This window comes from Varroa destructor, unplaced genomic scaffold, assembly GCF_002443255.2.
Source record: "Varroa destructor unplaced genomic scaffold, Vdes_3.0 BEIS01000004.1, whole genome shotgun sequence".
Lineage (NCBI taxonomy): Eukaryota > Metazoa > Arthropoda > Arachnida > Mesostigmata > Varroidae > Varroa > Varroa destructor.
Genome location: NW_019211457.1, coordinates 50,888,428 through 50,911,879, shown reverse-complemented (window position 1 = coordinate 50,911,879; position 23,452 = coordinate 50,888,428). Strand labels below are relative to the sequence as shown.

Genomic DNA, 23,452 nt, shown 5'->3' with positions numbered 1-23,452 from the left:
AAACCATTGTTTAATTAAGTATTCGTCTGGATGTCAGCTTTACGCACCGTGAGCAATATTTTAACATAAATTTGCGTTTATCATACTCCTATTAGAACAGAAACAATTAACAAAAACTTGGATTGTCTGTGTGGGTTGACTGTAAACACTCTTAAGCGAATTCTTGTGGGCAGTAATTTATTACATTTATCGTGGCAGAATTTCGTATGGGTAATATACTTGATTATTTTTTAATCGATCTTCTATATCGAAGCCTGGCTTCGTCAATGCCGTTCTGATAAAATGTTTTCTCCGGATCTGTATGCCGACAATTTATTCGCATCGCCTATCCCACTACTTCACTCACATTTAAACATTACTCTTCTAATAGGTGTGAATCTATCACAAAAAAGAAACAATTTCTAAGCAAATAATGTATTTTATTTAAAGTGAATAGCTATCGTTCTCTTGCAATGTAGGGAAGACGTCATATAAAAAGGAAAACGCTTAATTTTGACATAATAGACCATAGATGGTGATAAATCTGGTTTCCACCAGACAAACAATGGATATCAGCAATAATAAGTGTCGCTAACCGTGTTCCACACAGATCGGTCTAGCGGGAGCTGTGTGTAAACATATGTTCATGAAAAAACCTTTGTAGTTGAAATCAGTCATCGATAAGGAATTGACGATTGGCAAGAGCTACCTCAATGCAGTTTGACTTATATCACTGAAACAGAAATGCGACTTAACGAAGTATCCTATTTTTGTCGATAAATATAATTAAACAGCTCTAACATTTGCCTAACAAGATAGTGCTCGTCTGCTTCAAATTTATTCAACGTCTTCCGGTTCAACAGGATCTTTCATGACCCGAATATTTTGATTTTATTGCATTTCCCTGAGTTTCGCATATAGATATATGGTCGAGCAAATTTCGGTCGAGAATTCGATTTCCCTGATAATTTTGACTTCGACCTTTTAAAGTACAGAGGCTGCTGAAGATCGTGACCTCGACCGCCTTTAGAAGAATAGACTTCACATTGTCGATTAGTTTGATTTTTTTTTAAAGATACTGACCCTAATCGCTTTGATTATTTGGATTTTGACCTTCTTAGTGACCGAATCATTGATCTTTTGGAGCCACGTTAAATCTGTTGTTTTGATGAAATTCTTACGCGTAGATACCTTGCTCTTTTAGAACAACAAAAACTCGATCTGTTTTGTGAACACTTATGGTATTTCTTTTTAGGCGCGGCGTCGTACTCTTGCTGAGGACCTATATCTTATGAAGGCTTGTCGAAGACCTGCTTCCAAATTAGCTGGTAGTTTGCTTTCCAATACTGCAGCGTTTCCAGAGGCTACCTGGTTAGCTGTCGTCCTACTAGTCACCCAAGAGGTTGGATTCACTTAATGAGTGCAACCCGGTAGATCCATACTGCCTCTTATAAAAAAAAAGGGTTATTATAGCACTGTCGGTGCAATTTTCATAAGACCAAATCAGATCTATGGAAACCGATTGGCAATGTCGGGCGAGATACGATATTTGGATTATTGTCTGTCTCCACTTTAGAACGCTCAGCGTGAACAGTCTAATTGCATAATGGGTTGTAGTCATTCGCGTATTATCTACTGCAAACGTTCATGGAGAACCTTTGTCATTCTTGCTACTCTGGATTAACGAAGCTGATTAATCGCTCAGGTGCGCTGCGATATTGATTTTTTTTTGTTCTAGCGATTTATTTTCGGTGGCTTAACAAATTGAAGTGTAGCGGATGATATACGAAAACGTTTTAAATCGACTTAAGTTTTAAATCGACGCAGTCAACACATTGTCCTTTCCCCAGTCGCACGAACGCGTTGCACGTCGAAAGTGATCTACGTCTATTTAGTTCGAAAGATAACTGAATAACAGCGTCGGCTCTATTTATGCTTTTATTGATTGGTAGAGGATCCAGCTGGTTGCGGTCCGTTCCGCGCCATTATCTCTGCGAGGCGTTCAGGCGCCTGATAGCAGCAGACTTTTTGATTACCTCAGATAAGTAAAAACAAATTCTTAGTGTACGAAATATATGCACAGTTATATATTTGTGCCATCCATCTACAAGTCTGCTGTGCTTGACCCGTACTTGAGGATATTCTTTATTTAACTCAATCCACTTCTGCGAAAAATTCTAAAGCTGGCTATGTTCTAATTATAACCGCATATCTATAATAAATGATAAGAATCTAACTTCAACTTCAATTATCATATTGCACGGTTGTCTGAGCCATAAGACGAGCTTCATAGGTTCCATTAGAGCTTTCCAACAATTGCACCCCTCAAAGATTCGTGGATCGGCAATCTTCTCATTGTCATTTGCACTCGCCGTATTCTCTGCCTGTCCGTCTGAAAAGTAATGCGGCACGCTACATTTTTTAAATTTTTATGCTTCTCACAATACTATGTATTAATGTTGTGTGATCAATGAGCTCAGCCATTTAGCTTAATTAAAACCTACTCTGCTAGAGCTGAAACCAATCGCAAGGTTTTAATAAGCTCTCAGTTTACAACAAACGATTCGGCGCTAGCTTTAGATAAATTTGATTACAGCGTTAGCGAAAGCAGTTTCCAATTTAATTATTTATGTGGTTTCCATACATTCCATTGGCTTTTAGTTCTACTATGTTGTATGATACGCTATTTTTTTCAAAGGATTTGCGTGCAATGAGCCAACAGACTGAGTGCAGCAAGCAAATGTAAAGGCAAAGAATTAACACTTATACCGCTGGAAAAAAATCTAGAAATAGTCTATGGTAAGCAACCCGAGAAGTGCATCATCCAGTTCAAGAAAAAATAAAAGGAATAGCTTTAATAAACATGTAAGGCAATACATTTCAAGTTACGCGAATGTCATCAATATTTGATTACAAATAAATATATACACGTCAATCTCAGTTATGTCGTCTTCATTAATACCACACATATGCCTGTCCACCGTGTACCGGTAAACATATTGATAATGATGATCTACATAATCTAATTTTATTGAAATAAGTAAAATATAGTATTAACTAAATACTTGGAAGGAAGTCATCTAAGCTGGTATATTTTCTACGCATGTTGACTATTCACATGTTGTTGCAACAGTATCGGCTCACTTCTATATTGAGCTGTTAATAGGTGCTACTTATATTCCCGAAAATAGATTGGTTCCTCCTGGCGTTTTAAAAGATTAGTTGTATGGTTCCAGGAAATAACTTTGATAAAATGCCAACGGTGTCGGTGTACTAGAAGAATTGCGTAACATAGCGAGCTTGTAGTCCATGCACCAAATTTTACACTCACATTATTGCACCGTAAAGTGATAAGTGCTCTGAAACTGTTGCACCAGAAATTGTTCCTCTGATTTTTGAGTGTCTCGAATAAATATGCTGATTTTTTGCAATTTGTATAGTGTCCTTTCTCTGCAGACGCTGCAAAAAGTATAAATCAAAATATATACTTAGATACAAAGTCAATGCATTAAGTAGACATCACACGAAATAACGCATAGTCTATAATGCAGAGGCATGGACAGGGGACACACGGAAGCGGAAGTGAAAAATAAGGAAAGCTACTTTAAGGGAATAATGTTTTATATACATAAAATTCATATTTTTTTTAGTGTACGTTATTCTCGTTACTAAATTATTAAACTGAACTGTTGCATAAAGCAATAGTTAAAGGTCTTTTATGTTTCCGTAAACTTGACAAACGCGATAAAAATGCGTACGAAAATTAGTTTTTATAAGTATCTATTCTTAAAATATGGTATTTTTCATCATTCTATGTATCACAGTCAATGTCGGGTGTTAAATATAATGTTGCGCAGGAATCTATTCGAAGCAAAACCAGTGGAAATGCCTATTTCTCTGTCTAGGAAATGAATTATTATGATTTGTAAATCAGAAGCAAGTTTTCCACTGTTACGCCGTGAGCTGTAAATCACATAACCGGGCAGCAGGGAGCAGTTCACCCATTCTACATGTAACATTTTGAAAAGTGTGGGATGAAAGCGTGTCCTTAAAGATGTGGGCGAACTACATTTAATACTCAATTAATGTGGACTCTAGGGCCTTAATTGTGTTTAAAAGAAGCTTAGGGCTGCAAAATGGCTTCGTTTCTTATTGCTGATGCAAACATTATACTGGTTTCGCTTAAAAATCGATATCCATAATTCGAAAGCATTAAAGTTTTCCGTTATATAAATTATAGAGGCATTGGTATGTACTACTCCTTTAGTCAAGCTTAATGCGAGATTTTCAACATTCAGAGGTTTCTTTTACTAGCATAGACATTTTCCATCTCCGTAGGGTTACAATGGTGGCTTATTTCTGCGCCGTATTACAAGGACAAAGAATTTTACTTATAAGATACGTTATTGATATATGAAACATGTCACGAAACAACGGGTCAAAATCTTACCATTTCTAAATTAGTAGTTCGTTCTTTTATACCACTACAAAGACTGAACTTCTTCTTGTTTAAATAAATTTAAAAAGCGACGTGAAGCATCGTTCATATATTGATTCATTGCTTCGTGCCGAAGACTTGTTTCCCGTTGACCAGAACTTAACCTTCAGTTGGGTAAAGCATAGAGCGAGCTCTTGTGTAGCAAATAAATATTTTCAATGAAAACTCGTTCTGGTTGGTAGTAAAAGATTGGGAGGAATGCAAACTAAGGAAAACAAGTTTACACAACGAACCTAACGTCACAACGCTAATGCCCACACCATTGCCTAAATGATAGACGCACGTAGAACAAACGCTCAAATACATACGATAACCAGCACGGTATGATCAATAATCAAGAAAAGCCATTATTGCTTAGTCTTTTTTTGTAAATGGCATTTGGTCGATTGCAAGTGGAGTGCAACTGTTTATGCTGCTGTTGTTATACAGGTCTGCTCGCTCACTAAAGTGACCGCGGTTCTTGAGTCGGTCCTGATGCGTCGAGTGGTATCCATTACTACTGTGCAGAGGATACTGGCCTATCGAATAACTGTTTCCGCTCTGAGCGCTGTTGCGGTTACACATTACTGGCGCATGATAACCGGGACCCTGCATGACAACGCTTCCGCTTTTTTTTGTGGACAGTTTTTTCTACTGCTAATTTTTCTGGCGGGATGCTGCTGTGATGTTCCGATGTTGATCCCGCACAACGAGGCAGTTCGTTTTCGTTGCTGTCGTCTGCATATTCATTGTTGTTGTGACGCCGGCGGCTCGTTGATTTGAATTGAATTAATAAGGGAGTAATCTCTGTTTACTAGATGGGGGGCAAGAACGCTGTTGACGGGTTGATGCCAAATTTATTGGCCTAGGAGGCCAGCTTGTTGTATCTTCATTCAACATGTGTTCCAGTCTCTCTCTTCGAGAGTGCACGATGTGTGAGTGTGCGTTTAGTGTGTGTGGGTGTGTGTATGTGTGTGTGCCTTGTAGTCAGCGACGAGAAGGCTCTGTAGCTATTTAGGTGACGCTGTAGTTGAAGAATCGGCCAAGAGACCGAACGATAAAATAAAAGGTGACGTACAGGAGGCAGGAGCTACATTCAGTAGAAACCAACGGAAAAAATATTAATACTAGTGGCTGCGGTTTGAACGGAGATCTGACTGTATACGTCTGGCAAGCGAAAACGCTCTTATATATAGGTTGGCCATTTCGAAACGGCGCTTCGGTCCGCCATGTTTACATTCGGGTCGCGATTGACATTTGCGTCACGGCTGACGATAATTTTTAGCATTAAAAGCTATGAATCTGCGTATGTATGTATGTACGTATTATGTATGTATGTATGCGTACGTAGGCCGCTGTACGAACGAGAGCGTTGCTTATATATAAAATGAGATAGAGTCAAAATGAACCATTTGCATTTTTTATACTACTATACGGTCAACAATAATAGTACTAGTAATAACGATAATTATTGCCATTATTATATCGACTGCATTTTGGAGAAAGATACTCACACGTATAAATATAAACAGATAAGTGATAATGGAATATGGTAAGGGATCATAAGGAACCACATTTAAAAGTAGATGGTTCCATTGATTGACTGATGTTAACGTTTATATTGCGGTGCATTGGCTTAACGAACGATAATTAATTAAATATAATTTTGAGCTGTCGTATCTTAAAGTAACATCCAGTTGTTATCGTTCCACCGGTATTCTCCTTCTTGGTTGCCTTCTAATCTAATACTAATGCGGGTAGAAGATCAGTCATCTGAGGCCTCAGATGTCCAATTGGAAGTCTAATTCGTATGCACTATAGCGAAGCACGTTCATCAGACGTGGAACTGTACTATATTACGTGACAAATTGAAAAAGTATATACCGATACCTTTTGTATCAGTACGTAGATTAGTAGAAGAACGACGTACAAATGTAATCGTATCACAGAAAGGAGAATCTAGTCATGGAAAACAAACAAGTAATTTAGATCCCGGATGAGTTGGACTATAATTCTAATTATACGATTATTGCTACGAAAACATTTAAGTACTGTTTGTTGTAGCAAAGATACAATTTGAACTTGAATTATAAGAACAAAAGAGGCTAAATATATATCCGATGTAGTGAATATCAAAGCACTGAGTAGTTATCTCTACAAATTGAAATCGTATGTTTTTATTTTCTTCCTGCACGTCTATTTTAATTGTTCCTTTCAAAAAGGATTTAAATTAGGACTTCGCTAAAAAATAGGTGACAACGACAGCCTCTTGATGCACGGCTTCGTGCATAGGGCACCTAAATCCACATTGGCTAGAATCGAGCAAATGGGCTTTTTTTACACAGAGGACAAATAATTAATTAGCCCTATTCATGCTGAAACAACCGATAGATCCGAATTGTATTTGAAGTTGAATATTGCAAACCTCGTTACCAGAAACCTATGGTTTCTGCAGTATTAGTATTTTCTGGAATGGATCTAAGCCCTTTTGTCCTAAACTTGTCTACAGCGGTTTAGTGAATTTTTGAAGGGCTGGTGTTGCGGACTTTTTTAGAAATCTTATATATATGTATATATACAAAATGTAACTTAGGCCTTATAAGGAAACCCCAAATTTGGTGATATTTACGCTGTTTTAGCTCACTTACGTGGTGGTTATCATGCGAACTTTTATATATTACGAGATATTTCTATTAGATCGTCAAAGAAATCATATATATATATATATATATATAATATCGATTTCCTCTTTTATTTAATAAAAGTTCAATTTAACGAGTGAGTTATGTATGTGAGATTAACTTATAGCAATTATAGAAGTATTCCTTAAGTATAATAGTGTAGGTATAACGTCTAAATGGGATGTTACGGTACGTAAGCCTGTCTCCTTTTTGTTTATTCTGCCATCGCAACACTTCAGTTTACCGCACACTATACGAAGGAATATTTATTTGACTTCAGTTGGCTTCAATACTCGTTCACGTTTCTCGTCGTTCTGCCCGCCATTTACCCTTCCGTTGTCATTTTTGTAGTTATCACACTTTGTTGTGCCATCGATGCCATCGTTTTTGTTGTTGTCGTTGAGGTCGGTATCATAGTAAACGGACAATTTCTATTTTGGCGCTCCGGCGACACCTCTATCCTTCCTGAAATGTTTTACACTCAATGTCTAGTCCTGGTGCCTATTGACGTCTTTCTGTGGAACAGCCACTAAAACCGAAATAGTTCAGAAACATTGAAGAAGGATTAGTTCAGTTGATGTTACAGTCACATTTTAACCGAGTAAAAATAAATGTCTGCGTTTTAATTCTTAATGGATTACACTAAGCACTCAATCTAATGAAAGCAAAAAAAGCAACAGATAACCACACAAGTCAGCAATACAGCCGGTCAGTAGACGCTCCGATCACGACGATAACACAGGCGATGCTGATCAGGGTGATGTCGGTGGCGATGATAACGTTTAAATCGTTCGATATTATTATTGGTGGTAGAGAGGTACACGCTAGTTTATATGTTCCGATTGTTACTATAGCTGCTATTACCACCGTTGTAGCTGCCGTCCTCCTCGGATTCGCTATGCTGTTAGTAAGTTTTTACAATGAAACCTGTTTTTATTTTCATTTGGTGGCATTTGGTTAGTACTGGTTGTTACATGATTATACAATCTATGATTAGGGTCAAATTAAAATGTAGCGTGGCAGCCTACGTGGACAGCTCTATACCAGTTTAGAGCATATACGGTACGTAATGTTGACTCTATTATCATCGTCGAACGCGAACATCATCTGTTATAGGCTAGATAGTAGGATATTCCAAGTAAGCTTGGCGGCGGAAGACAACGATTCGGGTAGCACAGAACAAACGAATTGATAGCATAGGTCCCTTTTCGTCTGCTGTAAGCTGTTCGCTGCAACGACGTATTGAATAGTGAGGGCGTTGTCCACCGCCGTTTTACTATCGAAGCAAATAAGACGACGATGAGTCACACATAAAAGATCGCATAGGGAACAAACAGATTTTGTAAAGAGAGATGAATCTTTCAGATTTCACAAAACAATTTGTGATATACTAAGGACGCCTAAAGCAGCGGGTTTAATTTAAGGTGACGGGCAAGAAAGTTATCAAAAGCTTTTGCAACTTTACGTCCTACAATTACCTCGATTTGACTGCGGGTCTTTGAGAAAGAGATGATTAACGAGGAGGCGAATGATAAACAGGGAGAATCCGAATTTGGGAGAGGATCCATTAGCTTTTTTATGCATGGTGCCAATTTAAAATGTCAAGATCTGTGCACCACTGTTAGTTACAGGTATGACTATACTTTTCGGTATAAATCGTTGCGTTCCTTTTTTTCAGAGAAAAAAGATATTATCACAGGTGACACTTTATCGGCGTTTAGTAGCTTGTATTTAATGGCACGAACCAGTACGTTAGACAATCTGTCTACAGCTGCATAAGGCATGAGACACTTCTGTGCTGGAAATCAGAGGTAAGTGAAGCTTCTGCCAGTTATTGTGTCGTTATACCTAGTGCTTTACTTAGCTTGTTCCATTGTACTGGGAGGAGCTTTCTTAATGGTGCCGCAATGGCGGGGTGTTGTGGGACTCGAAGACAGTATGAGAATACGAGAGTTGTAAATCAACCATGCAGAAGCAGCAGGGAAGTAAAACAACCAGAGTCGGAGTAGAGTCATTCCATTGAGTGAGTATAGGACGTGAGACCATGAAAATCTATTAAACTACTGGCAAAGTATGAACTAAATACTAGAATATTAATATCACAATGATATAATATACCCATGCCATATGTTTGGTTTCGACCAAATCTATTTTCTGTTGCTGCTTACGCCTGTGAGTACGGATGGTATTTCCAAAACGGCGGTGACTTCGGTATCTTCGTGCCATCTGCGGCTAAGCGAAATGATGCAAATGTCGTATATTACAGAAGGCAATCCTTAATACGCGCCATGCACGTACTTCCCAACTAAATAGTTATAGAAATTGTTTACATCTTTCACTTGCAAATATCGAGTTTTCAATACGTAGGCCAAATAACGCTTGGAGAGTGAAGTGAGCGTTTAACGCGACTGGTCCGATAATTAGCTATTCTAATTTGATCTATTGCATATTTAATATGATCTAATATAGTAATTTAGACGCAAAACGTTCCGGAAAAAACTACAGCGATGTAATATCTGACAGCTGCGAGGACCTGTACGTATAGCGCGATTCTGAATTCATTTATAGCCAGTCTTAATAATAAATCGTGAAACGAATATACGGCAATATGCGATAATCCTTAGTGAGTTCAACGAATAGGTAGACACACAAAAAGATATCACAGGCAGCCGTCCACACTGTATGTAAAGGTAACCCATATATATATATACATTGCGAATGTCATTCAAAGGATACTTGTTAGTAAGTCCTTATTGTTCGCGTATCCGCAGCTGTTACGTTGAACATGATGCCATAATTTCCTAATGAGATTTTTGTTTCTGTCCAGTTAATTACTTGAGCATTTTATTGATGCCATAAGCACCAGTACAAACTTTGCAATGACAAGTGCATAAGGGCTGGGGCGTCTCTCCCATAAACAAACGGCATCGGTCTATAGGTCTAGCGAGCCATTATTGTAACGCAATCTTTGCTGTTCGTCTGTTACGTAGTACATTTAAGGACCAGCTAAGGCCTTGGATCGTAGGACAGGCGAAGAATAAGCCCGGTTAATCCGTTCTTCTATCCATTTACTCCTGTTATGCATTAATATTGAGAGAATGTTCGATATACATTGTAATCTTTTCGGCAAGAAGAATCATAAAAGTCGTTGAGTTCAACGTCATCGACGCCTTTATCAACTTGCTTCATTTGCTTTCTCCATTTAAAACTCGAAGATTTTCTTTCATGTTAACAAAATATTAATGTGCCCAAAGTTAGAATACCATTTCCTAATATGTTACCATGGCTTGGGGTCGTTAAACGCTCATTCGATTTTACGTATTCTGCCGTATATCGACGCACTAGGTAAGTTTGTCTGAAAACGACCGTATTCATGTCAATATAAATGCAACAGACAGCGACCACTGGATTCGGTTCCGGCTATCTAAACAACGGCAGCTTAAAAATATACATATCTGTATATCTGTTATGCATTGAATCTCGCTTGAATTGGACAAGCAGCTTTATCGGTACCTGCTACAACAATGCTAGGGCGGTCATAGCACGAGTACTCAGGGGCTATACCTATCAATCATATGTGTGGGACCAGATGAATGGAATCAAATTAGATGAAAGTGGTTATAATTGTATAAGAAATTGTATAATGTATAAAAGGCTAATTTCGGGACGAGGGAATTTGCAAAATCTTTCCAGTTATTTCAGGCAAGCATAAGACTGCCGTAATAATACGAATATTTTTTTGCTAGTATCGTTAGGTCAAAAAATTGAGGTTCAGCTGGAACCAAATAATGGCTCCGGTATACAATTTGTATAAAATTTCGTCCGAAACTCCGGTTACGTATAATTGGCTCCGAACAGCAGAAGGCTTTCATTGGCAACAAAGGTTTCACAAATCCGCCAGCAGTAGTCATACCAAACGTGAGACATAGTTGGATAGCGGAAGCAGTGGAACATCTTTCATTTACGAAAAACGCTAAAGTTACTGGCGTAAATTAACGTACTCAGTTTTCCTCTGATGTGTTTGATATGTCCCCTAATCGATCAAGGCAAATAGGAGAGGCACGCCTCTCCTTCAGGAGACCGCAGTCATAACAATATACGTGACAGAATGTCACGGCACCACTCAATTTTTTGAATCGCTGTTATAGTATGTTCAGTAAGCATTAGGCGCGTCGCCCTCCACGTGTAACCAGAAGCGTTTGAGAGTCACCTTTGTGATGATACATTCCTCCTGATTCTGCTGTAATAAAAAGCCGATTTATGTGGTGCCATACGATGTCAAAAGATCGTCGCATGTGTCGTTATCAGCACTGGCGAATGGAGTCTATTCCATTAAGTATTTGTGATATGGTACTTCAGTGCTTGGCTGACCTAAATCTGGAGGATATGTATTGAAGCACGGGGCCTATTAGAGGAGTTTAGCTGCATTTTTTCAACCTGAACGCAAGCGCTCTTAGGTCTTTCTTTTCAAGCAAGAAGCATTATCCCTTGTCAAAATTCTTAAACGAAAATAAGTATTAGATTATACAGTATAACCCTACGAAATTATGAAACAGTATCATAGATATGATCACTTACGAATTTCGAAAATGATGAAGACGTTTTTAGCTCGTCTCTTTTCGCAACTTTTGTCTCCGATTGATTTAGCACGTCGGAGGCTGGATATTGATAGGATACAATTAATAGCACGGCTTAACATGAAACAGAACACGCACGCAGACGAATTGATTTGACTCCAGTTCATTGGGATCTAAAAGCTTCGGCCATATTTTCCCAACTGTAGCCGCGTCTGTTTCGCGGTTGTCGATAATGGAGTGATCCAATTAATTTCGTTTGAACTGGATTTTCATTCTATCACAGTACTTAGTGGCTCTGACAAGACTGTCAACTACATGGAAATTGCGTGTCGAACAAGTAAGGCCCGTCACTATGAAGGCATCTAGTGGAAAAAGGGTAGACCATTTTCAATAGGTCGCAATACATTACGCTTAAGTGTTATGAAGGACGAACGAGGTGCACAGCATTGTCCGTCAGACCAACCAGTCAAGATCAACGGTTGAGAATTAGTATCTACTAGTAAATGATAACATCGGACAAGCTAAACATACGAAAAGTCGCGAAGGTCAATTTACTCATTGAACTTGGCTGTTGTATAATATCCTATGGCTTTACATACGCGAGAAGGATACGAAGGAATTGGTGAATCAACGTCAGGCTGTGTTGATCGCGTCGAATGGTGCTGATCTCTGCGTTTATACCTTTTCTGCTCTGCCTAAGGACCCAAATTTCAAATGCTTATAATTAGCAAGATGAAAACCTACCGATACTTGCTAGCTACACTCTGTTATTCCCATTTTATATTTGCTTGTTCTTCAACAGAAGTACTACATCAACTTTTGCTATTCGTTTTAATTCTCAACAAACATCTTACTGCACCGCCAGCTCTATCAGTCCCTTCTTTCTTTGCTTATACTTCTTCCACTAGTTTAATCTTCATTCTGACGCTTTTTGTTTTTAACTTGTCGAGGAGAAATGCTTATCTATAAAATTTATGTCTGACATTTTCCATCGTGCCTATGGAGACAACAAGCACACCATCAGCAACAACCAAAACCCAAACCGCAACGACCGTAACCCATACCCAACGATTTTAGCTCTCCTTCATATATATATATAACTCAAGTAGAGCTATTTTTCCCTGGCTGTCAGCTGCTTCTACACTGGACTGCGGTGTCTGTGGTGTTATGATAGCATTGCCATATAAACGGTACATGTTTTACTTAGGGGAACGGTCTTAACTCTTTATACACACAACGGCAACTATAACAAGGCTGTATTGCTATTATCAGTAGTAGCCACGTAAAAGTAGTAATAATAAAAGCGATGATAATGACAATAATAACACTGAATATAATAATAGGCTGTCGCTGTATGTATTCCAGGAAAAGTTCATCACGTGAATGTTATTTTTACTGCAGTTCTACTTTTCTTCAGGGATTTTCTTAGCGCTGTTGTTGTTAGCCAGGCGAAAAAAATTGCTACTGAGATAACTAACGCGTTTTCTAGTATTCAATCTTTAAAACTCCCGTCAAACTGCTAAACGTAGTGTTTAACCGATGATAGTTGTAAGCACATCGTTTATAAAGTGGCCGTAGGCAAACCGACAATGACGTATAATATTCTGTCGCTTTGTAGTTTGCTGCGAGATGGTTACCTTCGAAGAAGTTTTTGTTTGAAAACTTTATAAAAAACAACGAACAGAGAACCCAGAATGCATAGGGAACAAAATTATCTATATAGTCATTATATTGCGCCTATGTAAGTTTGTCAATAATAGGTTGTACCCATGTGATCAACGAATCATAAAAATAACTGGCAGGCAGGCCGACAATCTGTGCAATCTTTTAACAAATTGAATAATTTTAAATTGGCGACAGCGTCATGTACGAATCTAATCATTGGCCCCTATACCATACTTTGGGTGTTCTTACCTTAATTCTTCACCTGTCTGGTTCGTTAGGGAAGAGATTCGTTCTTATGATATCCAGCGACCTTAATGCAAGCGTGGTTACACACAGAAATGTTCACACATTTGGCCCAGCAGCCACATTATTTGTTACTCTCAATTAGATAAATTTATTATGTACTGAATTAAAACGAACGTTTAATCAAGTTTTGGCGGCACACTAAATTACATTTCATGTTTTCTCATAGGATCAGCGTTCCGTGGCGGATTCGCCAATAAATTAGGGATGGAAAATTACTTCCAGTTATTGGCAGGACCAAACAATTGTTCCCGCCGAAGGGGACGGCAAACATATACGAGGTAAATACCAACAAACGTCGTCCGCATGCGAAAACATCTATTCAAACTATAAGTCCTTTTGAAGGAGGATAATAAACAAACATAATTGTAAACAGGATCACTGGTCACTCGGGCGGTTATACCTTACACAATATATAATATTGTTTCTTGCATTTAAAATATCGCCGAGTTTCTTGAAAACGAACATATATATAATGGAAAAAAATAGAAATAATTTCTATTTTTATATATTATACACCCTTTAAAACGGATTCATTTTTCTTTAGCAACGTGGAAGCAGTTCAGTCATAGGTTTTAGTGATTAGAAACAGCCTTCACTACTGTCCGCGCTAAATTCAATTCTGAAGATATTGGCAAATTTATCCTATGTCACGGTATGGATAATATATATATATATATATATATATATTCGCGAAGATACTCAGATCAATCGAATCACATGCGAAGCGTCATAACGTTAGTCTAATGCGAGGCCATCTTTGAGGAAGGAGACAAACCTCACGCCAATATATTACTGATCTTGTTTTATATCCATGTTATTTGGGCTTTGTTCTTGTGCGCAGATATCAAACGCTGGAGTTAGAAAAAGAGTTCCACTTTAATCATTATCTGACTCGAAGACGAAGGATCGAGATCGCCCATGCGCTTTGCCTCACCGAACGCCAGATTAAGATTTGGTTTCAGAACAGGCGGATGAAACTCAAGAAGGAAATGCGAGCATCGAAGGACGGTGACGCAAATGATGAAAGTAAAGATAAGAAAGATGGCGGCGAAGGGGAAGATAGCTCGGATCAAAAAGATACCAAGTAAGTACAATGTGCACTTAGTAAGAAGTCTTGTTCTCACATCTTATTACATATTGTCCCGCATAATTTAATATTTTTCTTGGAATCATTTGTCACTACCACAGCTCTATAACTATGATTCCCTGTTCCTGTGTAGTTATACACATAATACACATTTTTTCACTTAACGACGCAAATTTGCTTAATAAATTGGAATAATTTAATAACTTAATAGCTTAATTCAACAGAGATACTCACGCATGCTACTAAAAACGTTTTTCTTTTAGGTTTTACTCACTCCGTGTATAGAGTGCAGCTCCTTAACTACCACTGACTTAAATATCTTTTTAGGGCTGGAAGTTCAACAGACGCTGATACAACAACGCTAGCCAGTGACAGTGAGGGCGACTCTGAAGATGGAGAAGTGGACCCTGTTGGAGAGGAGTCCGGCGGTATGGTAGGTGCTAGAGAACCTTTGAGTGTCCTTAAAGGGCTCAAAGGATTTAAGGATCTCAATGAGAACAACGGCATATCAATGGATGGGACGTCAGATGATCGAAGCACGACCAACTCGCCGTGTCAGGCAACGCAAACAGCGACAGAGGATACCCGAGTCACTGGTGTCTTACGGGACAAAAGTCCTCCGCCATTGCAACAGTCCAGTCCCGTTCCATTTAACTATAGGTAAGTAGTTAGTAAACCATGTTCGCAAAAAAGATGGACTTTTTTGTTATTTTTTGTTTTTTTTGTTTAGTAAAAAAAAAGTGACTAAAATGATTGCTGTCATATATGGCATGCATGGTTTTCACCGTTAAAACTTTTTGTATTTTTAAAACTTTGCAATTCGAAATTTAAGTTGTGTGTACTCCCTTTTCTTTTCTGCAAATGTGTTAGCCTTTTTTAGTTGACTGGTTTTGTAAATGACGCCAATAACTCTGTGCTTGATTTATTTTTGTTCCAATAGCATCCCGCACCTCAGCAATCTTCAGCAGATGTCCCATCAGCTACAAAGCTCTCAGGAAGGAACATTTTTGCAACAGCAGCAGCAGCAACATCTGCAGATGCAGACATCGTCTCCTACACCGACGATTTTCTTTCCGCTGGCATTTGCTCCACCTCCGTGTGGCGAAACCGCTTCGCCTTCCCCTCCAGCGACAATTCTTAACGTCATTTAAGCGAATGGTTACTCAACAGCCCTAGAAAAATTAATTTTCGTTAGTGAAATTGTCCAGTGGTCGAAAGATATCTAGGATGGTTTCAGGAATTTTGAATTGGCTAAATGTCAGCTCTTTTCTCCACGTTGGGCTAATTGAACAAGCTAATTTTCCCAAAGCTACATTGATAACCTACACCAATGAGCGTATGCTCTATTCTTATACATGCCTTATCAGAAAATTCTGAAATACATTTACTTCATGTTAGAAAACATAACTTATACATCTTTAAATTGAACCAACTTGATGCATCAGCACTCGCATATGTTCGCCTGCAGAAGCTTGTATGGGCAAAGATCTAAAGCCAAACGTGTATGATGAAGATTGAAACTCACTTGTTACAAGTGCCTACCAGCGTTATTATTATTACTATGATTATTAGTGTGACTTTTATACTGATATACCGCCTATAGAGCATCTCATCTAGTGAAGCGACGTGCAATCTCGTAGTGTGTACGACAATTAAGTTATTTCAGATCGAGAACTTTCTTTTCACAAATACGAATGCGCACCTATTCATTATAGACATATGACCAATAGTGGTTGACCTTTAATAATTTTGATTTAGACACGTAACCTCGTAGTGATTATAGGGTACTCTAAATATGAAGTCGGTGGATCCGATTTGACCTCCTGTATAGTTAGATAGTTATATGAGTATTGATCGTTCGAGTTGTACTCTCTGCTCAAAGCAATATTTCTAGTAAATCTTCAGTTCCTTTAAGATATGAAACATTTTTATTATCATTTAGAAAGATACAAACATCTGTATTATCGATATACAATATATAAGCTGATTTATATATTTTGATGAACATTTTGTTTAGGTAAAGGCGTATTATGCGCTGCGATCCTGTTGAACCGGAAGACGTTGAATAAATTTGAAGCAGACGAGCACTATCTTGTTAGGCAAATGTTAGAGCTGTTTAATTATATTTATCGACAAAAATAGGATACTTCGTTAAGTCGCATTTCTGTTTCAGTGATATAAGTCAAACTGCATTGAGGTAGCTCTTGCCAATCGTCAATTCCTTATCGATGACTGATTTCAACTACAAAGGTTTTTTCATGAACATATGTTTACACACAGCTCCCGCTAGACCGATCTGTGTGGAACACGGTTAGCGACACTTATTATTGCTGATATCCATTGTTTGTCTGGTGGAAACCAGATTTATCACCATCTATGGTCTATTATGTCAAAATTAAGCGTTTTCCTTTTTATATGACGTCTTCCCTACATTGCAAGAGAACGATAGCTATTCACTTTAAATAAAATACATTATTTGCTTAGAAATTGTTTCTTTTTTGTGATAGATTCACACCTATTAGAAGAGTAATGTTTAAATGTGAGTGAAGTAGTGGGATAGGCGATGCGAATAAATTGTCGGCATACAGATCCGGAGAAAACATTTTATCAGAACGGCATTGACGAAGCCAGGCTTCGATATAGAAGATCGATTAAAAAATAATCAAGTATATTACCCATACGAAATTCTGCCACGATAAATGTAATAAATTACTGCCCACAAGAATTCGCTTAAGAGTGTTTACAGTCAACCCACACAGACAATCCAAGTTTTTGTTAATTGTTTCTGTTCTAATAGGAGTATGATAAACGCAAATTTATGTTAAAATATTGCTCACGGTGCGTAAAGCTGACATCCAGACGAATACTTAATTAAACAATGGTTTGGTCTTCGGAGCTTAGAGCAGTCTATGCGAGGAACGTCCCCTGTTGCTGTGGATAATTTTAGGAAACAAATAAATATGGTAGTTGTTATTCAAAAGGAATAAAAACATCATTCTCTGCACATTGTTGGCACTGATGGAATGCTAATGTTCGTGTGTTAGACGAAGTTTCTCCAAGAAATTTTTTGTTTTACAGTTGTGTCATTGTTTTTCGGCATGCCTGTTACAGGAAGTACGCCTAACCCCACGGTTACATCCTCTCCACCTCAACAAGATGATTATCCTCAACAGAGCTGAAAGGATCTCAAACACGGGGAAACGTATGAGAAGAAGAGGAAGGTCGCCAGAGATTTGCATATATTGCAATGGCATTGGTTGAATGTAACTATAAAAAGAAAAAGAGCTTATAGATAAATAGAATCATCCTTTTTCATGACATTGTCAAACCACATACGACAAAAATCGTCAAAGCCTCCACACAACAACTCCATTGGGAGGTTCTTATTACACCCATCCTATTTTGCAGGTCCTGCAGCAGCGGAATCCCACCCTTTTTAATGTTTGACAAATGGAATTAAACTGTCCATTTGATAGTAAAAGAGCCTCAGGACCGGAGTGGACGACTTCCATCTGTAGATAGAAGCTTGAACGACTCCGAGAAGCCAATGTAATTATTATATTATAAGTTGATCGTGCTTGAACGGAATAAAAATTTAGCATCAAAAATTATGAATGACTCCAAAAAGCACTGTTTACCTAATTCAGTGAAATACTATCAGCATCAATTGTGCATAAAGTATTTGTGCAAAAAACAAAATCCACGTCCCCAAAGCGTACTAAGTATATAGACAATGCAAGTTATATCTGTTGAAAACAGGTGCGAACAGTAGCTCATTTTTATTTATGGCTATATATGTTTGTCCGAAATAAAATCGCTTGGGGTGCCTTGGATATACATCGTCCGTCTAAGAATACTCGGTAATCATGTTCAATTTGAATGTATGTCAAAACCACTTTTGTAGAAGCTTTATTAATAGAAATCAAACAAGCACGACCATTTTTTTACTGCTGAAGATGTAGCCATACAACAAAAAGGCTACTGCCCAATCTTGATAGAATCTTTCCGCTAAAAATTATCACGTTTCGAACATGAATTAAAAGTAGAAAACCTAGGTTTACTCGATCGCTTCGACAATACATAATATTTCTGTGTAATCTCGTTTGGAACACGTTTTATATATGAATGATTTAACGGTTTTAATTTCTTTCTACATTATTACAGCCGTTTAATTATTTATTTGTTAAAAAAATGTTGCTTGTACTAACTGTTTTATATTAAAGTATAATGTATCCGACTCTTATTGTATAGGAATTGGCATAAGGATAGATTTCGCAACAGTCCATGATGCAATCTGCGTGGATTTTGAATATATTGAAACATTAGGTTGTCGAAAAAGGATTGATCGCTTTCAAGAAAAATCAAAAATATTGTTTATTTAGTGAGACTATTTATATATATATATATATATAATCTAACTAAACAAAATCTGCGTTTTTTGGATCTATGATCTTTTATAATTTTCTCGTAATGCTATATATCCATAATTTTAGAACTTACGTGCGAAAAACTGTGACAAATAATACCCATTGAAGCAAGATTAACACCATTACGAGGGTTTTGCAGAGAGCGATACAAGTGATTATTTTTTCAATGGCTTCTTGTAATCCTGTTATTGTTTACGGTAGAAACCCAAATCACGCAGCTTGCCAGACGGCAGAAATTTATAATGCACAACTGTTTAATCCCACAAAAAATAGAGCATCATCCTTCTTCGTATCCGTCTGGGCTTTGCCATAGATTGTGAGTTATATTCATTTTTCCTTATTCGCGCATTACCCTCTTATGAGATCACTTTTCATGACCCGAATATTTTGATTTTATTGCATTTCCCTGAATTTCGCATATAGATATATGGTCGAGCAAATTTTTTTGGCTCTCAGTTCGTGTGACACTCAAACATCGAGCTATTTTTTAACCAGTTTTTTCAAATGCTTCAAAACTATTTGGTGTTTGATGGTTAGTCTCTTAATAATAACATGGCAACCTTTTTGTAACTGGTCGGTTACTACTGGGGATGCCTTTTGCATCGCAATTTTCAGAACGAAAACAATAAAAGCATCTTTGTAATAAAAATCATTTTTTATAACACCTCTTTTATAGCAGCTTTATATAGATATATATAGCTTTATAGCAGCCCACTTTTTTGTAAGTTTGGGCTATATTTATGCTTTCATTGTAATTAAGTGTGTTTTTTAAATTTCGCTTTCTAACCGCTCTGCCGTGAGTCTTAAAGATATTCCAATAATTTTATTACATTTACCACTGCCAAATTAGCTTTCCAATGACACCAATGTCAACCAAAAAATATAACTATATGCGCCACTAGCAGGTGCATATTTGTAGATTGGCTAATGTATGCGCTTGCTGATAGCAGAACATTTTGGGTCTCGGGTGAAATTAATTTGCGCTTCTCCGGATAGGGTTAGGCACACAGTCTAGCCGGCTTCTTAAACGAGAGTACGTTGGGACTGCATGGTGCTAGGCGAATCGATAAACGTTTTGCAATAAACGCGAAGCGGTAACGCTCTCCAACCAATAAATAAAGCTTTTTTCCTAAAACTGGTGTTGAAAGCTTTCCGGAATTGGCTAGGTGTGACTTTGAGGGAATTTTAATAGGCTTTTTTCTGTCCTCGGACAACGGGTAAGCTTCAACTTAGACGTTAGGTCAGAAGCTCAAGGGTCTGCATTCTTAGCTAAGTTCCGTGGTGAAATGAATGAATGGGAAGTTTGAGGAAACCCTATGCGTGGGACTGGCGATGACCATTTTGACGGTCGAGAATTGGCTTTCCCTGATAATTTTGACTTCGATCTTTTAAAGTACAGAGGCTGCTGAAGATCGTGATCTCGACCGCCTTTAGAAGAACAGACTTCACATTGTCGATTAGTTTGATTTTTTTTTAAAGATACTGACCCTAATCGCTTTGATTATTTGGCCTTCTTAGTGACCGAATCATTGATCTTTTTGAGCCACGTTAAATCTGTTGTTTTGATGAAATTCTTACGCGTAGATACCTTACTCTTTTAGAACAACAAAAACTCGATCTGCTTCGTGAACACTTATGGTATTTCTGTTTAGGAGCGGCGTCGTACTCTTGCTGAAGACCTATATCTTATGAAGGCTTGTGGAAGACCTGCTTCCAAATTAGCTGGTAGTTTGCTTTCCAATACTGCAGCGTTTCCAGAGGCTACCTGGTTAGCTGTCGTCCTACTAGTCGCCCAAGAGGTTGGATTCACTTAATGAGTGCAACCCGGTAGATCCATACTGCCTCTTATAAAAAAAAGGGTTATTATAGCATTGTCGGTGCAATTTTCATAAGACCAAATCAGATCTATGGAAACCGATTGGCAATATCGGGCGAGGTACGATATTTGGATTATTGTTTACCTCCACTTTAAAACGCCCGGCGTGAACAGTCTAATTGCATAATGGATTGTAATCATTCGCGTATTATCTAAACCGCAAACGTTCATAGAGAAACTCTGTCATTCCTGCTACTCAGGATTAACGAAGCTGATTAATCGCTCAGGTACTCTGTGATATTGACTTTTTTTTGTTCTAGCGATTTATTTTCGGTGGCTTAACAGATTGAAGTGTAGCGGATGATATACGAAAACATTTTAAATACACTCAAGTTGCCTTAGCCGTACGCAGTAAACACTTTGTCCTTTCTCCAGTTGTACGAGCGCGTTGTAAGTCGAAAGTGATCTACAACTATTTAGTCCGAAAAATAATTGAATAACAGCGTCAGGTCTTCTCTATGCTTTTATCGATTTGTAGAAGATCCAGCTAGTTGCGATCTGTTGAGCGCCATTATCTCTGCGAGGCGTTCAGGCTCCGGATAGCAGCAGATTTTTTGATTATCTCAGATGACTAAAGACAAGTTTTTAGTGTACGAAATATATGCAAAATTATATATTTGTGCCATCCATCTACAAGTCTGCTATGCTTGATCCGTACTTGAGGATATCCTTTATTTAGCTCAATCTATTTCTGTGAAAAATTCTAAAGCTAGTTACGTTCTAGTTATAACCGCATATCTATAATAAATGATAAGTATCTAACTTCAACCTCAGTTATCATATTGCACGGTTACTTGAGTTTTTTTGCCATAAGATGGGCTTCATAGGTTCCATTAGAGCTTTCCAACAATTACACCCCTCAAAGATTCGTGGATCGGCAATCTTCTCATTGTCATTTGCACTCGCCGTATTCTCTGCGTGCCCGTTCGAAAAATAATGCGGCACGCTACATTTTTTAAATTTCCATGCTTCTCACAATACTATGTATTAACGTTGTGTGATCAATGAGATCAATCATTTAGCTTAATTAAAACCTACTCTGTTAAGGCTTAAGCCATTCGCTAGGCTTTCATAGGCTTTCAGTTTGCAACAAACGATTCGACGCTAGATAAATTTGATTATAGCGTTTTTATTGATTTACTACGGTAAATTTGATTACAGTGTTAGAAAAAGCAGTTTCCAATTTAATTATTTATGTGGTATTCCATATATATATATTCCATTGGCTTTTAGTTAATGTTGTATGATACGCTATTTTTTTTCAAAGGACTTGCGTGCAACGAGGCAACAAACTGAGCGCAGCAAGAAAATGTGAAGGCAAAGAATTAACACTTATACTGCTGGAAAAAAATCTGGAAATAGTCTGTGGTAAGCAACCCGAGAAGTGCATCACTCAGTTCAAGGAAAAATAAAAGAAATAGCTTAAACGTGTAAGGCAGTACATTTCAAATTATGCGAATGTCATCAATATTTGATTACAAATAAATATATAAACGTCTATCTCAGTTAAGTCGTCTTCATTAATACCATACATATGTCTGTCCACCGTGTACCGGTAAACATATTGATAATGATGATCTACATAATCTAATTTTATTGAAATAAGTAAAGTATAGTATTAAACTAAATACTCGGAAAAAACATATCTAAGGTGGTATATCTGCTACGCACATGGACTACTCACACGTTGTTGCAATATCTTGAACATTGCTCACTTGTACATTTAGCTGCTACGAGGTGCTACCTATATTCGCGGAAGTAGGCTTTGAGTTCTAAGTTGTGTATGGCTCCAGGAAATAACTTTGTCAGAATGTCAACAATGTCGATGTACTAGAAGAATTACGTAACATAGCGAACTGGTAATCCATGCACCAAATTTCGCACCCACATTATTGCACCGTAAAGTGATTAAGTGCTCTGACACTGTTGCATCAGAAATTGTTCCTCTGATTTTTGAGTGCCTCGAATAAATACGCTCATTTTTTGCAACTTTGTACTGCCCTTTCTCTGCAAACGTTGCAAAAAGTATAAATCAAAATATAGATAGTTACAAAGTTAATGCATTACGAAGAGATCACACGTAATAACGCGTAGTCTATAATGCAGGGGGATGGACAGGGGCACACGGAAGCGGAAGTGAAAAATAAGAAAAGCTACTTTAAGGGAGCAATGTTTTAAATACATTAAATTCATATTTTGTTTAGTGTACGTTATTCTCGTTACTAAATTATTCAACTTTTTTTTTAACAGTTTAAAGTTTTTAAATTTTAATAATTTAAAGCAATAGTTAAAGGTTCTTTATGTTTCGGTAAATTTGGCGGACGCGATAAACATGCGTACAAGAATTAGTTTTCATAATTATCTATTCTTAAAATAT

At 37.6% G+C, this 23,452-nt stretch overlaps 1 protein-coding gene and 1 long non-coding RNA gene across 5 annotated transcripts; one reads left to right on the top strand and one right to left on the bottom strand.

The window, feature by feature from the left end:
* Positions 1 to 2,035: 2,035 nt before the first annotated feature.
* Positions 2,036 to 9,324, bottom strand: LOC111249027 (uncharacterized). 4 transcript variants are annotated; one of them, XR_015326172.1, is made up of 4 exons: positions 9,306 to 9,324; positions 4,430 to 7,666; positions 3,311 to 3,438; positions 2,036 to 2,371 (listed from the first exon to the last, which is right to left on the bottom strand). It is a non-coding gene; the product is annotated as an uncharacterized LOC111249027 (long non-coding RNA). The 4 variants fall into 4 exon arrangements; XR_015326171.1 differs by lacking the exon at positions 9,306 to 9,324 and adding an exon at positions 8,616 to 8,750; XR_015326170.1 differs by lacking the exon at positions 9,306 to 9,324 and adding an exon at positions 8,166 to 8,307.
* Positions 9,325 to 13,851: 4,527 nt separating this feature from the next.
* LOC111249025 (uncharacterized) lies at positions 13,852 to 17,259 on the top strand. Its single transcript, XM_022802289.2, has 4 exons — positions 13,852 to 13,963; positions 14,527 to 14,769; positions 15,100 to 15,432; positions 15,713 to 17,259. Exons 1-4 carry the CDS (start codon positions 13,890 to 13,892, stop codon positions 15,921 to 15,923), a joined length of 861 nt encoding a protein of 286 aa, XP_022658024.1. The 5' UTR covers positions 13,852 to 13,889; the 3' UTR covers positions 15,924 to 17,259.
* The last annotated feature ends 6,193 nt before the right edge of the window (positions 17,260 to 23,452 follow it).

Excerpts from the sequence above, each read along its gene's own strand:
- LOC111249025 (XM_022802289.2), top strand. The coding sequence starts at position 13,890 with ATGGAAAATTACTTCCAGTTATTGGCAGGACCAAACAATTGTTCCCGC. Across the intron at positions 13,964-14,526 it reads GGACGGCAAACATATACGAG|ATATCAAACGCTGGAGTTAG; the intron begins GTAAATACCAAC and ends TCTTGTGCGCAG. Across the intron at positions 15,433-15,712 it reads CCCGTTCCATTTAACTATAG|CATCCCGCACCTCAGCAATC; the intron begins GTAAGTAGTTAG and ends TTGTTCCAATAG.